Source organism: Lichenostomus cassidix, chromosome 5, assembly GCF_008360975.1.
Source record: "Lichenostomus cassidix isolate B80296 chromosome 5, HeHo_3.0, whole genome shotgun sequence".
NCBI lineage: Eukaryota > Metazoa > Chordata > Aves > Passeriformes > Meliphagidae > Lichenostomus > Lichenostomus cassidix.
The window spans coordinates 25,040,150-25,056,940 of record NC_139486.1 but is presented as its reverse complement, the minus strand read 5'-3'; the positions used below and the strand labels follow the sequence as shown (position 1 = coordinate 25,056,940).

Below are 16,791 nucleotides of genomic sequence, written 5' to 3'. Positions count from 1 at the left end.
AACTCCATGTTCCTCTTAAAAGATTATTTTGCCGGGTTTCACACCATTTTGGCATGATGTGTGCGTTGTCCCAGAATGTGCTTTTCCCTCAGTGCAGTGAGGGTACCCTGCCGCCTGTGTGGCGGTATGGCTGTGCCTGGCAGCCCGGCTCCGCTTAACGCCGGGCTGCGGAGAGAAGCCCAACGACCGAGCGCGGGGTGCGAAATGCACCAGCCCCTGGCGGGGGCTCCCGGCTCCGGTGCACGGCCGGCCCGGCGGGCCGCGAGCACCGCCCCGGCAGGCGGTGTGACGGGCGGGGTGACAGGCGGCGCCGCCCGGCCGCTCTCGCCTCCCCGGGCCGCGGCGGGCCCGCTGCCGCCCTCCCCCGGCGCCGCGGCGGGCGGGAGGATGGAACAGGGGCTGTCCGCCATCACCCTCTACTGCGCGCCCGCCGCCGCTGCCATGGAGCCCGAGCAGGTGAGCGGGGCCGGCGGGGGCTCTCCGGTCCCTCCGGGCGGGCGGCCGGGCCCGGGCGCAGCCCTTCCGGAGCGGGGCGAGGCCCGGCGGTCCGGCAGGGGCGGGGGTGGCGGTGGCGGCCTGACCCGCGGGGGTGTGCGGGGCCGGGGGGAGCCCCCGGTTCCCCGCTGTGGCGGCACGGTGCGGCGGCCCGGCCGCGGGAGAGGAGGTCGGTCTGTCAGCCGGTCTGTCCTTCCATCTGTAATTACAGTCAGCGCGGCGGGCACGCGTGTCTCCGGTGTCTCCTGCTCGTCGGCGGACAATGGCTCTGACAAACGAGCCTGATAAATATTAAAGCGAGACGGGTTTCCAGTTCCTTCCGTGCTGTCAAGTTGGCGAAGGCGTGGGAGATGGTCAGGGACAGCAGCTCTTAATTACACTGCCGCCCGGCGAGCTCGCGAGTCCTGCCGCGGCTGCTCCTCGCACCGGCCTCGCCTTCTCCCTGCCTGTTTCCGCTGTCCCTTCACCGCTTATGGTGCCTTTTTCCCAAGGCCTGTTGTTCCTAAGGTGTCTTTCCTTATAGTCGTTCTCTGGCTCTGTCATCTTGTCTTTTGTTTCAGAAAAAGGCCCATGCTGTTTAGTTTCAACTGAAACCCAAGGGTGGGAAGTCAAACAAGCAATATGAAAAATATCCAAACCACCCAAGCCTGAACAAACTCACCTCAGAGCCCTGGCCAAAAAAATTATCACGAATTAAATCAGTAAGACTGCCAAGGTAGCACAGTAGAAATACTTTTCATTAGCTATTACCAGCCTTCTGGTGACTAGCAGTATCAGTTCAGTAGATCTGTGCAACCTGAATTACCTTTCTCAGGGAGAGTGGACATCACACACTTTGGCGCTTTGGGTCGTAAGCTCTCACAAGGATTCCTGCATTCGACACAAGATGCCAGAGTGAATAGCCTGATCTCCCTATTGCTTTTTGCTTTTCTTCTTTATCTCCTTCATTAAACTTTATGTTATTGCATCACCTAGTATTACTTGTGTCAGCTCTCCCAGCTTGCCTGCAGGTGTCCAGGCACACCTTATTCTTAATTGTAGTTTATTTTGGCATTTTATATGTGGACTAAATGGTGCTGGGTATTGTATCAACACTGTCAAAAGACATCCTGCTCTCTCTCTGTTTCTGGACAGAGGATGAGATAGAGTGGGTGTAAAAGAGGGTAAACAAGGAGCATGAGTTTCAGACCCTGACTGCCTGACAGGCAAGGTTTGTATGTGTGCCATAAAGCCAAGAAAATTCCAAGAGGGCATTTAAAAGAAAGGGGAAGTCGCTTTACAGTGTTTACCAAGTACCTTAAGTGTATTTTAGCTAGTGTGGTAAAAGCACAAGAGTGACTGGCCTTGGTGTCTAATAGTTGCCGGAGTAGAAGCCAAAGTAAATACTTCTGTGACATGGGGAACAAATACTGAGTCTTTCAAGACCATATAATGTGTTAGAGAAGGAGGAGCCTGTGGAAAAAAAAAGAGATCAGAAATCTGACTAAAGCCGGAAGAAAATTCTTTGTGAAAGCTTCCTAAATTGGAAAAGAAGATCAAATTTGTAAAGGAAGATCGAAAGTGTAAATTCTCAAACAGGAAATACTGTAACATTTGAGCTGTAAAGTGGATCTAGCTGGTAACTCTAGAATAGATCTCTGTTACCACAGTTTTGGAAAGATAAAATTTGCTGGTGCTGAACTTTCTGCTTGTAGCTGGGAGAGTTGGCTTTTATTGATGTGCGGGTAAAACATAAAAGGCTAGTGATGACTCTAACCCACATTCAGGTTTTTTGACTAGGTAATAACCAAAACAGCAGATGGTATATATTATTTTATTTTGTAATGTAGGACTTTGAGCGACATTACTAAGGGAACCAGATTCATTGTTCTTGATGAATCCTTACTGTCTTGAACTACTGAATTTTTCTGAAATGTACCCCTACCAGCTATGTGGAGATACTTACTGTAGGTAGTATGAGTGTGGGATGGGTGTACAGGGAATTAAGGACTGCTTTTTAAACTTGAAACATTAACCAGCATTTTTTTCTAAGTTAAAATACTTGAAGCATTTGCACTAAATGAGCCAAAATCAGATGAAGAGACTGCTTTTAGAGGAGCTCCAAGGAGGGGCTTATGTTGCTTGCTGTTATTAATGGCAGTGATATTTATGATGTTGTGTTTGCAAGAAAGAGTGCTTTTCAGTACTGTGACTAAACATAAAAACAGCGTCATTGTACGACACCAATAAAGGAGTGTGGAATGTTCATAAAAAGCCAATTCTGTGGTGCTTTTTGCACTAAAAAGTACACAACAGAGTCACAGCGAGTGGCACCCTCTTTTATAGTGGCAGCAAGGAGCGCTCCCTGTGCTCAGGTTGCTTCCCTGTTGTCAGCATTTGTGTATTTCTAGCTTTCCTCTGTTCCCAAGACTGATAGATGGCAGAGAGATTGCACTGGGCCACAGATAGTCAGTTTTGTCTTTCTACATGAAAATGTGATTCTGCATGAAAATACAATGCTGTTTCAGCTGAATTACCCCGTTGAAAACTTGCTGCTGGATTCTGCTCTGCTCCTCCAGGAAAATGCCTGCAATGTGCCACAGTGGCTAAAGCAGTGCTGGGGGAAGCTGAGATGACTTGCAGTTTTGAGAAGTGGTGGTACAGGGCTAGGAGGGATGATGAATGGGTGCTCTCCCTCTACACACTGTAGACCTCAGCATGTGATCTTTACCTTCCCTCCCTCTTCTCCGTGGGCATGAGAAGAATCTGTGCTCGGAATGAAGGAAGCTGTTCTGCTCCCTGCCAGCCCCTGCTGCCCCTCTCTGCCATGCAGGCTCTTTCCCAGCTAGCCAAAGCCTGTGTGCCTTGCAAAGCTGTGTTGTGTAATGTGGCATGAGAGATGGGGATGGCGATGCTGTGCTTGCAGCGATTAAGGGATGTCTAACAACTGTATGATAAAACATGTGTTTTATTTATAATTTAGAACTGTGCTCTGTAGAGATCATTAAGCTTGCATAGGGAAGAAGTTGGAAGTTGGAATGTGCCCATTTTACACAGCCTGGATTCTGCACACATGTACATGCATGTCATCCCTTATGATACAGTTTCAAATTACAGGAGCTCATGCATTTTTAAAAGCCTTCATGGTATGTTAAAAACATGTGGCTGACATTTCCTAATCTCTGTGGCCTTCTCTACGTGACAGAAGTGTTTTCAGCACAGTTTTGTGCATTTGATGCAGTAGTATCTAAAAGCGCTACCAAGACGAAGGCTCTGTTTTAATAGCTGCAATACAAAACCTTACTAAAATTCTCTGCCTGCAGGAGTTATAAGCCTAAAGATTTATTGACTGGCCTTTGAACTAGAAGTATATATTTTTAATGCTTGTGACCCAAAGACAGCATTGTAGTATTCAGCAGCTGAAAGAACACAGCCAGACATTGTACTTCTCACTTTATATGTTCTTAGCCACAGAACTCAGTGTTGTCCTTTTACCATTGCCCCTTGTGCTAATCATGGTTACTGGTGAAAGCCCACAGGGGCAAATTCCTTGGTACATCTTTCTAAAGCTTGAGCCTAGCTGCTTAGTTATTCAGTTCTCTTGTGTGCTAGAGATGTCTGTCTGAACTTGCAAAGAGATGGCTACAGCCCATGAACTACTTGGTTAATTTCATTACATATTAATTCCAAACACAACAATACTTTTAAATGTTAAAATGTATGTGTTTATCAAATTATTTAATGAAACATGGCCCTACAAGAAACCTCTTTGTTACTTTTAGAGAAGGGATCTGTTTTTACACACCTGCAAACAAGAATGCTTCACTCTTTTACCTACAGGCAAGCTCTTTCAAATGTCCACTGTGTATGCTAATTAATCTAAAATATTTGAAATATCTCATGAAGTTTGTTAAGGGGGAGCCTTCCAGTTTCAGAAGCATGTACTTGAAATAATGATTTTTTTTTTCCTTTATAGGAACATTCAAAGAAAGATAATGGCTTTGAGAATGTGGAGCTGGGTGTCATAGGAAAGAAAAAGAAAATTCCAAGAAGGGTTATTCATTTTGCTAGTGGAGAAACAATGGAAGAATATAGCACAGATGAAGAGGAAGATGAACAAGAGAAAAAAGACCTGTTGCCGCCTGTAGATCCTGTAGGTATTTTACTTGATAAGTTGCTCCTTCTGGTTTACTGGGTAGCTATTTTATACTTTATTTTTTGTGTCACAAATATGATACAGTCTTTAATATTATAAATTCTAATAATTTGATTGTCTTAAGGGACTCAGAAGTCTGTGAAAAGTATTCTTGGGAAGTTTTGTCCTGGCATTCTCCTCAACTGAAATAACCTTATTATTTGGAAATGAGTTTAATTTCTTCATGGTTCTAGTTTGTCCTCTCCAGCATTTCCCTTTCTAATAATATTTGCCTAGTATCTCCTTGATTTCTACTGCTGTTTAAAAAAAAATAGCAGGGGAGCCATTTTTTTCCTTCTGTTTTTTGGCAGTGGAGGGTTAAACTTGTAATTTAAGGTTACCATACCAACAATTTGATATAATTAAAAGAGTATAGGAGGGAAACAAACAGATGCAGAAATAAAGGAAAATTGGTGTAATTCATGATATATAAAAACCAGATTTTAAAGGACCTGCCTAGTCCATATAGGTAATGTTCATCAGTCTTGTAAGCTGTTGAGATGTTGCGTGACTCATGAATGGAATTTCCATTTATTGGTCCAGATTCGAGTGGAGTCTCAACAATTAAAGCCAGAAGTGTGCATTGTAGCTGCTAAAATGCATTTTCCTTTTTGTCAATGATTCTGGATCTATACTTAGAGGTAAAATGAAATACATAATCTGTTTTATTTTGTTGGCCTGTCTGATAAACCATTTTATAGTGATAGTGTGATTGCAAAGCTTACAGCTGGGTGTGCCAACACCAGTCCCCACCCCCTGGCAGTCACTCCCAAAGAGGATCCACATCCTGCTCTTCACCTTTCCTCATGCCCAGTCTCATATTTCTTTTATGACAATCCCAGAAACTTGTGTCCCAACCACCTGTTTTCTCTGTGCTTCTACAACAATCCTTTCCCCAGTAAATTGGGTCTGCAGTCCTATTCCTGCCTGCCGGTAGAGCTCTCTTCCTGGCCCGTCCGCGCTTGGGTGTGTGTCCTGAGGTGGACACTCCCAAACTGGCTGGGTCCTTCCTGATGTGCTGGAGTGTGGTCAGGCAGCCAGGAGTCATGGCTTCGTGCAGCAGCTAGTCCTGCCTGGTTCCATGCTGGAGGCAGACACCGGTGTAGAGCTTCACTTCAGAGAGGAGTCTTTGCAAGCATGCAAGGCAGTGCCCTGCTTTCTACTTGACATTGCTGTTGAAATGACTTTTGCACCATCGTTTGGGATTCCATAATTAAGAAATGTTGTTGTTGAAGCTTTCTGTTTATGGTAGTAGGCCCTCTTTTATTAAGATGTGTATTCATCCTGGAGAACTTGGCTTTGTTGAAGGGACTAAAGAGTTTGACTTTCTGCTTACGCTCTTCTGAAGACGTGGTGAACCATAGGAGGTTTGCTTTGACTGTCAAGCAATACCTCTCTTTCCCTCTGTAAAATGAATGTATCTAGAAGAAGAAAAAAGGTGGGTTGAGGACTAAGCTGCAGTGAGACGATGGGAATTCTTCTGGGATTGGGGTTCCTAGTAACTCACAGGTGAAGCTGTTGCATCTCATCTTGTGTGGAGTGATGGCAGTGCTCTCTTTCTTGCTAGGCAGTTCTTGCATACAACAAAAAATAACAGTAGCCTGGGAGCAGGTAGGATATTAGCAGTATAAAATACCTGTGAAGTTCACAGTTGGAAATGTGTTGTAGTCACAAACAATGAGTAAGATGTTAAGCTGTGTTGCTGGGTACTAGGAGTTTTTTTCTCCCCTCCTTAGGAATCTTTTCAAAGAAATGCAAGAACTGTGAAACTGACTGTTATGGTAATGTTTGGATGTCTTCAGAGTCAGGTCTGTTCCCCACTAGACAGTCATGTCAGATATCCATGGGTGTCTCAGAGTTATTTTTTCCCAACTAAAATGAGCAGGGAACAAGATATGTGTAATCTTTTGGTGCCGTTTCCTAACAGTAGAAGAGTTCCATGGTGCTCTGGTGATGGAAGGCTGATGGTCCTTGGTGTAGGTGTTGTGAGGGCAGAGATGTGCATGCTGCTGTGCAAATGGACACTTAACTAAAGAGCCCTCAAGTGTGCACAACAGCCAGGAATGCTGCATCATTGTTCCCCTCCTTACCTAATACAGATTTTATTTCTGAATACCAAAAAGTATACTGTATGGTGGAGTTAAGACTGCGTTATTCTCCTTTTATAGTTTAATAAATCCTTAATTTTGAATGCACTTTTTAATAAAAGGACCCCCCAAACCAGAATAGTTTATTGTGTAGTACACTATGCCTTATTATATATTGCTTTTTACCTTGGACAGAATGAACTTGATTAGAGCAGGGGTTGCCAGTAAGTGAGGTTTTCTTTATCTCCTGCATGCTTCGTGTATCCCAGCTGAGCCAGACAATTGAAGAAATGTTAGTCCAAGCTGAGCTTTGATGTTTTAGCCAACAGCTGCTTTAAAAATGTTTTTATTGTAGGATTTCTATAAAAGCAATTAAATAGCCTGTTTGCTGAGACCAGCATGTCTAAAACTTGTTATCTCAGTTGGGATACCAAAAAACATGTTGCAAGTAACAGCTGTTTCTGGACCAGTTTATTTTTAGAAAAAGCACATTTAATATTTTTAATAGAAACTTTGAATTTCAAAGCTCTGCTGGTGTTAGCATCCTGGCAGCTTTTGAGTGAGTTTAAGGGAAGGGAGTATTTTGCTGTGTTGTAAAGAAATGTCTTCAATAAGTACCTTGGTTTAATTGTGTTTTAGAGCTAAGCAGGCAAGACAATGTCTTTCTTACTAAGCAAAGTAGTATGTAGATAGCCTGGTAATACCACAAGGAGAGCGCTTGGTTTGGTGGATTCCTATTACTCAAAACATATTCTCAAAAAGAACTGGGTTTTAAATTTTCTTTGAAACAGCTTCTGGTCCTTATGTAGGTCAGCACTCAGTTCATTAACATTGTTGGACTGGGGTGTCCGTTCTATTATGTTTTGTATTTTTGAATCCAGAACACAGGATATTCTTCTTTTTTAGATTATAGCATTCAGTATTATCTGAATGTTCTCACACTGAAATTGAAATACTTTAATAGCATAAACATTTTATTTTTGAGTCTTCTGTCCTAAAATGTTGGTGTTTGCACTTTATATGTAAATTTTCTTTTGCTTTTGTCCACCAAAACTCTATTTTGTATTAATTAAGAAAATGCTTCTGTTATTCCTGGAGGGACACTTGGAGTAAACTCTATGCTGTATTCACCTATTCGATGAGTAGACAGAAGGTGGAATGTAAGTCTTCACAGAGGAACTCTAAGCAACATGACTGTTGGTGTGATAACCTTAGAATTCATCACGAGAACATACCTGCAGCAAAGCTCCAGGAGAGATTTAATTTTATTAACCATCAATGCTGAGTAAGATTGAAACACATCCTTGCAGGAAGATTATCTCAGTACCTTGTAGTTAAAAAGGCCTTAATTTCAAATAGCAAAAAGCCCTCTCTTGAGGACCATCAAACTCTGATTTTCTTTTAAGAATTTGGGGATGGAGGAGAAAAACAGTCACTGACCAAGTAATAGCTACTTTTAATATGGTAGAAGCTCTTGGTGGAGGATGGTATGTATGTTCTGGTCTTGTTTTCACTGGCTTGTCTTAGGTGACACAGTTTTACATGGTGCATACACTAAAGAGCCTATTATAGCAATGAACAGTCAATGATTAAACTAATTTAAAATGTATCTTGGCATGGTAAAAAAATGGAAAAGTATCTATTTGGTGGTATGTATTAACTATTAAATACAGGATTTTGTTTTTCTTAAATCAGGAAATTACTATTTTTCTCACTTTTCCATTCTCTCTGACAAAAAAGAAACCCTACACACTTTGGAAAGTTCAAGTGTTATTAGGGCTGAAATGTGCCAAAACCAAATAAACATGTGGATTGTTTAGGAACATGGTGCACTCAGGAATTCAAGGGAACATGTGTGCTCCCTTTGGCAGCCCCATGCTGGGAAACAAAATCATGTTCTGTTATTGAACCGGAAGCCACTTGGTTTTATCAATGGTTGAACCCATTGTGTTCATTTCTATTTAAATTCAAATTGTACATTAAGATTTTTTAAATTTAAAAATCAGTTGTCAAAACCATTTTGTTTGCCATTTTAACAACAAAATAAAGTCAGGATAGCTGAATAATATAATTAAGCATTGGACAAACACATACTAAAGAGACTGATGGCAGGAGAAATACAATAAACCAGTGTACTGTGTTTCATACTGTCCCTTGTTTCCAGTCAAGAAATACAGTATTGCTGTGTCCTTGAGTTGATTAAAGACTGAACATTAAGGCTCCTCTGGCTGGTCAAAGGAAGCTGACATACAGTATCTGGGTATGTAGTTCTGTGGGTCTGTACGACCTGACTTGGGTATGGTTTTCCAGTTTCCAGCTTAGTGCATTAAAGCTACTTCACAGACAAGGATTAGTTTGATTAATTTGTCCTGAGTCATTGCTTAACAGCCCTGTTCGTGTCACTTGAACAGTTCTGGTTTCCCCTGTACCAGTTCTTGCCTCAAATTTGCCGTTTCTGCTTCCATCTCTGAGGTGCTCTGGGAAGGCACCCAAATTTACCCTGAGGAGATAAAGGGGGAATGTGTTGAAAAAGAAGGTGATTCCTTGGATACATTCTCTTGTTCCTGAATGTTCCTGGTGGTTTACTCTCCAAGCCATCTCCTTTCTCTTGTTGAATTTCTGTGAAGTAGCCTCTCTCGTGATTTTATATTGTCTTTGGAGACACTGGAAAGAAAGTTCCTTTTTAAATTGAGGGATCTGGCAAAGCCTTGCTTGTCAGGGATGAGGAAGTGTCTGTAGTCAGAAAAGTCTTTGTGAGAAAGTAGAGGTTCCTGTGCAGCTGAACTTAGAAGTGCTCCTAATGTGCCAAACTGATTTTTAACTGTGGTGGGGGAAGAGTAGAAATAGAAGCTCTGTGTCTGCTGAGCCTCAGATGTTCCCGGATGGTTTGTGGTACTGTAAACGTTGTGGAATGTTCTGGGTCTGAGTTACTTCTGTCACATTGAAGTTCAGCTTGTCTTTTCACTCTTACATGTTACAGGGCTCTTGTAGCTTCTTTCTTACAGCACACAGCAGGCCCTTGTTTGTCCTGCACCCTGTGTGAATGCTTTTTAACCCTGTCACCTCATCATGAAGGATTGTACAGAGCCCTGTCAGGGCCATTATTTGCACCTGTGGCAACAAGCTTTTTCAGCACTTTTTTTGACTTCTTCAACTGAACAAACTCCTCGTTAGCCTGTCTGCCAACTGAGCACATAATCAATGAGCTGGAGGTGCTTTTGTGTGAGCAGGATAGCAGCTGGTTTTGCTTACACTTTTACCTTGGCAGGACATTTTCCATGTCCACTGCCAAAAATATATAGCATCTGGCTTTTTGTCAGCCTGCCCAACTTGAGTTTCTGGCTTGACAGGCAATATCTTGCTGCACTGATTTGTAGAGACTATGGTTGGAAAGCTCCAAAGTCTGGTAACTTGTGTACATGCATACTGAGGCTATACCAACTATTTCTGTAGCTGTATTATTTACAATGATATTGGTTGTTCCTGTACAGATATCTATTAAATAAGATAATAGAAAAAAGTACCAAATCATTCTTAGCAGCAAGTTACAAATACCTATGTAACTGAGTAGAGCTGATGTTTTACTTAATAAAAGCTGACAGTTTTAATTGCTACTTTCCAGAAGAAAAGTACTTCCACAGAGATCTTTTCTGGGGGGAAATATGTAACAAAAAGCTCTCCTGAATACAACAGCCTGTTAACTATAAACATGTTTTAGTTCATAATGAAAGTTGAGTTTGCCTTTTCACAACAGTGAAAGCCTACAGTTTTTTCCATTGGCTTGGAATCTGCTTTTCCCCTTTTCCTTTTTATTACATGGTTTTGTTTGTTTTTTTAAACAGATAGTCTCTTCCCTTGATGATAAGTATAGCCTGTGCATGCCCATTATTTTATAATTAATTTAATTTAGTTATAAATCCAACATATATCTATATCTATATCTATATCTATATCTATATATCTATATCTATCTATATCTATGTATATCCGTTTGTCTGGAGGCTGCAGTATTTTTGCTGTGACTGTGAATGCACCACAGTCATGCAAAGAGCCATTCTGCTTCTCTGTCTTCATGGCCAGCCTTTCCTAAAGGGTCTGTATCCCTCCATTGCAGCCCTCAGTCCATTCACCACATCCCTGGGATCCTGACGAGCTCCTATCTCTGCAGCTGCACACAGATCTCTAATTCCTCATGTTTATGTCCCATGTTGTGTGCTCGGTGTGCAGGCTCTGCAGAGAGACTTTCTCACTTCCATGCAAGTGCTTGAGGTGACCCCACTTGAGCTCTGTTTTATTTATTAATCTTGTGTTCCTCGTGGTTCACATCACCTCAGGTGCTTTGCTTGGCAGCCTCTCCATCGCTCTCTCAGAGCTGCAGTAACTCTCCCCCTCCCTTGGGGCTCCTGGTTTTGTTTCTCAGATGCAATTTCAAGGAATAATTCCTGTCTGGTTGGAAATGTTTGAAAGCAGCCTCTTCCTCAGAGGTTTGAAGGTTTGGTTTGATTTTAAACAGTCTTTTGCAGTTAATTCATTACTGTAATGAGGGACTACTTTGTTACCTCACTTCTCTTGGCCTGATGGAATTAAAAATGTTGTGGAAAGCTTTTTCTGCTCAGGGATTGAATAGATGCTTGTTATTTCCCAAGTCTGGGAGTGTGAAACAAAAAGCAGTGAAAGAATTTTCCCAGAGGTAACCCACGGTTATCTTACAGTGATGCTTTGCTTAATTTGTCTGATCTACACTTAGTTTAAAGCAAAAACATTGTAGTAGCTGGAAAACATTGTAGGAGACGTTGCAGATCTTTCTTCTCAAGCCATTTGAGGTTTTGCATGTGTTGTTTTGTGCCATGAACATACAGCTGTGTGTATTCATGCTACTCTTGTTCCTGCAGACAACGCTCACATGGGGACCCTACTTGTGGTTTCACATGCTGCGAGTTGCCACATCAACCTTATCAGGTATTGCTTTATTTAATTCTTGGGGAAACCAGAAGAGGAATATTAAAAGTCACAAAGTCACACTGACAGACTGTAAATCATCTTTGGGCTCTACTTGCTGTTTTTTCAAAAGTATGAATTGAACTGTATTTAATCTGTAGAGATGTACTCTCTTGCCTGAGGCACTTTAATTTTTTTTATTTTTTTTTTACTTTCAATCAATGACTCTTGATGGAAGAATGAACAGAAAATACCCTTTTGATTAACACTTTTTCCCCTTTTTCTTCATATGGAGATAGGCTGGTGTTGGCAGCAGAATGTATTGGCTTTGTATTAGATTTTTTATGGAACCATTTTGTGTGATGTTATCTGAATAGAATGCTGGCTGGTGTAACTAAACTGACAGTTTTTCTGAAGACAACTAGAAATTAACCCAAGAACACATCTGTTTGTGTGCTATACAATGAACTTCTGAGGTTACAAAAATAAACAAGGCTATTGTCAAGGGTTTTTAACTCACTGCACAGAAATTTATTTGACTTGTAGACCTCTTAAAATGTTGCCAAGTTTTAAAAATGCTTGTGATAGTCTGTGTTCTTTCCAAGGTGTAAAGTGTCTTAATTGGTTTTTTTTTCTTGACAAATATTATGGAGTTTCTGTTGTAATTTGAATATTTTTAATTTTTTTGGCAGTCTGTTGTATTAGTTAACCTATCCTTATTTTCAGAAACACTTTAATGTATGGTGTAATTATATTCCTTGACGCATCTGTTCTTCATATGCAAAGGCAGATCTGCTTTCTTTTTTTCAGAAGTCTTTTATGAATTTGAAGATCAGTCCTTTCCTCTTGGCACTTCAGTTTTGGCTCTTACATTTGTAATTTGAACTGGTCTTTTGCCCAATGCTTGGGATGCCAGGATATCTTTAAAATGAATTATTATGAATGTTCATTGAAGCAGTCAATTGCTAACTTCTGACTTTTTTTCCCCTGAAGATGACTAACTCATTTGCATCTTGGGGGCAGATTTACAACTTGAAGTGCAGAATATTGGTCTTTTTGCTTGTGTTTGCTCAGTAACCAGTGCTGTAGCCATCACCATGGTAAAGAAACTGGCTGACACAAGCTCCCCCTGATCCATACTTTTGACTGTGCCCTATCTGTTTTAGCAAAGTAGCACTGACTGTAGCCTACAGCTTGATAACTGAGACAGCTGAAACATAAACATTTTATTAATCCTTTAGTATGCAACACAGAACGTTGTTAAAACTGACTTGAAGTATGGTTATATCAATACTGTCTAGTTTGCTAGTAACACTAGACTGAACTGCCAGTACAGTTGGTACCCTTGTACTCTTGTCTAACCTTAATTTTCAGTTAAAGTTCAGCTCAAGGCTTACCCTTTAACTGACAAACTTGGCAAAACAAACTTGGATCCAAAGCGGAAACTAACAGAATTCAAACACCAGCACCATATATATTTTCATTGAATTCCATGTTCTTCTCCTTTTGTTCTTTATCCTAAAGAACAATTATTATTATATTCAGCTAATAATTACATATAAGTAGATTAACCTCACAGATTTTTGTTTTATTTTGCGAGTGAAGTAAGACTACAGAAAACCATTCAGGAAAAATGGTGAGAATTTTTATAATAAAACTGTTTAAGAATTTTCTTCTAGATGCTAATCATATATAAACCTATCATTTTTTAGTGTGTGATTTCCTGGGGGAAAAGATTGCATCTGTCCTGGGAATAAGCACACCGAAATACCAATATGCCATTGATGAGTATTACAGAATGAAGAGAGAGGTATGTATGTGAGAATAGGGTTCTTGCACTCTTTTTCTCCCCACTTGTCTTCCCTGGTATTCTTAAAAAAAAAAAAAAAAAAAAAAAAAGTATCCTAGCATTAAAATGAAGTTTTAGGCCCCCAGTTTCAGCTTGCCTTCAGTTTTCATTTGATGCATGATTAACACTTGCTTATCCATCAGCCTTTTCTCTCCAGCTCACGAGTCTTAGAACCAGGTGGGTCCTGACCTCTGCTCTGTTTGTTTCTCTTGTACAATACATTTTCAAGTCAACACTGTGAGGAAGTTGAATGGACAGCTGCTGAACACTGTGAAGAGGTGGCTGCTAGCAGTACACTTTCCGACTCTAAAATTTCTTCAATGCAGTGTCAAGGGTAAATTGAACAAATTGCCATTTGTCCTAAAGCATAACTGGACAAGACTTACAGGTATCCAGTGCTTTAGACAAAAAACCCAAACCCTTAATAATCTTCATTTAGAAGAGATGGAAAACACATTTAAACCTTTATTACTTTTTTATTGAGAGCTGAAGAAGCTTTAGAGGAGGTAGACCTGTCACTATTACTATTTATTAAAACTGCTTATCTAGATATATGTCTTTTTTCTGTGTTTAATACTTCCCTTTTTTGCAATTTTTCTTCCATAATGGGAGTTCTGGAATATACCTCATCTTAGGATCAACTAGTGACTGCTTTCTAGTGGAACAAATGTCTTTGCCTTGTAATAGCAACTGGTATGCTCTTATGGAAAGACTTCAAGTTAATCTAAGTGGTAAATAGTAAATAGTAGCATAGGAATCTGGTTATCGCTTTTTAGGAGGAAGAGGAGGAACAGGAGAACAGGATGTCAGAAGAAGCAGAAAGACAGCATCAGGAACAGCAGAACAAGCCACAGGCTGAAGCTCCTGTCCAGACAGAGCAGCCTGAAGCAACAGCATGCTCTTCATTCGTGAATGTGAACTTTGAAAGTGAGGGAGATTGCCTACCCACTGTGGAAAATAAACAAGATGTAGTTCCTATCCCTCCTTAAGTGTAAAGCTGTGTATCATGTAGGAAATAAGAACTGTCAGGTGTCACAATCTGCCTATAAACAGGAAAAATAGGATTATACTTGTTCAGTGAAATACAACTCCTACCATTCTTATTGATCAGGAGAGAGCTAGGCGATGTCTGTTCAGTCTGTCTTCCTAATAAAGGCTGAGACATTCTGCCAAATTGGCACTTCAGTTAAAATGAAAATTGCACTACAAACATTTGGTCTAAAATTGAATGTGTGAGCTAATTTGTGTGTAAAGGAAGTAGAAATGTCTTCTCGTTGAATTGCTGTGTCTCTAACACCTGTGGATTGCAGAGGCAGTACTGTGTCCTATTTCTAAAAATGATATTTGCACATTGTTTGCAACTAGGCTCTCTATGAATAGATTAATAGGAATTAACATCCTGTAACTCAAGTCATTACAATAGTCTTATTTCCCCTATTTATTGTTACTGTTGTATGCATGTATTCTTTTTCTGTTGTTAACACAAGAGAAAAATGTTAGATTTAATGTTAATTAGTTTTAAAGGTCCACTGATTCTTCTTTCTTTCTTTCTTTTATGAAAAAGCCCCCAACTTTCCAGGAGGCTATAAGCACCCTTAAGTACTTACTAACAAGTACCAGCACTCTTGGAGCCTAAGTGCTCAGCTGCTCCATTCAGTGCTGTAGCAAAGTACAGAACGAACACTGGTGTATGATATTCTCACTCCAAGCCCAAGAACTAAGACACCCATGTGCTTGAATGATCATGGGAAAGGACCATGCTCTCAATGATCCTGGGAAAGACAAGAAACTAAATTCTTGCTAAATTATATGAAGTGCACTGGACACTCTATGTAGTACCATTCTAGAACTGTGAACTTTTTTGAACATCTATTACCCAAGTCTGTGTACTTGAGTTACCTAAACAAACTATGTGTTTAATGTTGAATTACCAGTAAGGGATGTGCCATTGCAGATGGTTTTCACCGTGTTAGTACAGAATACTGAAGTAATTAGAAACAACAAAACCTAACTTATGACTCTTTCCATCTCTTAAATAAATATAATGTGTCATGATACTGCACTTGCAGCAACAATAATTTTGTTTTTGTCTAAGTGAAGTGCAGGTAGCTCCACAGCAAATACCAGTTGAGGTGATTTGACTGCAATGACTGGTATACCTGTAGCTTGTAAAAGGTGAATGGTTTACTTTGCAACTGCAATCAGATGTCATTGCCCCAGTCATTTTCTGTGGACAATTGTTGTAGGTAAAGGACCAGAGAACCTTCACTAGTTACCATGTAAAACATTACTTCTGTCCTTGAGATAAAAAAAAAAAAATTAAAAATAGTCTTCAGCAAAATTGGGTTGTTGAGCATTAGGATGTGTCCCTGGCCTTGCTCCCACTGCCTGGTATAACACCACAGGCCAGGTAACATGGCTCTTAGTTTCTGGAATTACATATTTTAGACAACTGTACTGAACTAGTGTCCTGTACAGCACAAACTCTTCCTCTCATCCTTCTGTAGCACTCCAGCACTACAGAATATCTGAGGAGGAGGAGGATTCATCATCAACACTATTGCATCTGTTTTGATACTCCATTCTTTGCCTTTTCTGAATTTCAAGACAGAGTGGGCTAACCACAGTGAAAAATCCCTCCTTAGCCATGAACATCTGCAAGGGAGAGCTTGGCTCAACACCTAGGGAATACACAGAAAGCCAGCTTGTTGGGAATTCTTATAGCATCAAAGAAAGAAAACCTCACATAGCTTGAGTAATACCTTGACAGCTAAAAGATAGTTTGCTTTTCTTCCAGTAAATTAATGACAGGTGTTTTTTCCCTAGTATTTGTTGTGTAAAAAATGCTCTCACTGCCTTCTTTGTACAAAATACTGTATTACTCACTGTGCCTTAACTTAATCCTTTTTTGCAAACTGTATGAAAGTGATTACTTTCATATTGGTTTAATTTTTCTGTAAATGCATTAATTGGTTATTTTATATTTAATATAATTTTTGAACTGGAAGTTGGCTATGGATTTTCCTTTAAAACTGTGTGGTCTTTGAATCTTCATGCCTGTATACAGGTGCATGTGCCTGTTTACTGTTTTCATCTTTACTAAGTCACACATCCTGGTTGAATATTCAAGCACCAGAATTCAAAATATCATTTTACCCTCACCCCTTCCTTAGACTCTCATGTAGTACTCTGTGTTCAGCACTACCTCAAACTAATAAATAATGCAGAATTGCAGACACTTCCTGGAG

At 40.6% G+C, this 16,791-nt stretch overlaps 1 protein-coding gene across 1 annotated transcript; it reads left to right on the top strand.

The window, feature by feature from the left end:
• Window positions 1-273: 273 nt before the first annotated feature.
• On the top strand, window positions 274-16,550 carry FAM177A1 (family with sequence similarity 177 member A1). Its single transcript, XM_085061889.1, has 5 exons — window positions 274-456; window positions 4,451-4,627; window positions 11,649-11,715; window positions 13,407-13,504; window positions 14,320-16,550. The coding sequence occupies exons 1-5, from the start codon at window positions 388-390 to the stop codon at window positions 14,530-14,532; spliced, it is 624 nt and encodes a 207-aa protein (XP_084918015.1). The 5' UTR covers window positions 274-387; the 3' UTR covers window positions 14,533-16,550.
• The last annotated feature ends 241 nt before the right edge of the window (window positions 16,551-16,791 follow it).

What these genes read in the sequence shown, in the direction of transcription:
- FAM177A1 (XM_085061889.1), top strand. Translation starts at nt 388, where the DNA reads ATGGAACAGGGGCTGTCCGCCATCACCCTCTACTGCGCGCCCGCCGCC. An exon ending in TGTTGCCGCCTGTAGATCCT is followed by an intron (nt 4,628 to 11,648) that starts GTAGGTATTTTA and finishes TTGTTCCTGCAG; the next exon opens with ACAACGCTCACATGGGGACC. An exon ending in ATTACAGAATGAAGAGAGAG is followed by an intron (nt 13,505 to 14,319) that starts GTATGTATGTGA and finishes ATCGCTTTTTAG; the next exon opens with GAGGAAGAGGAGGAACAGGA.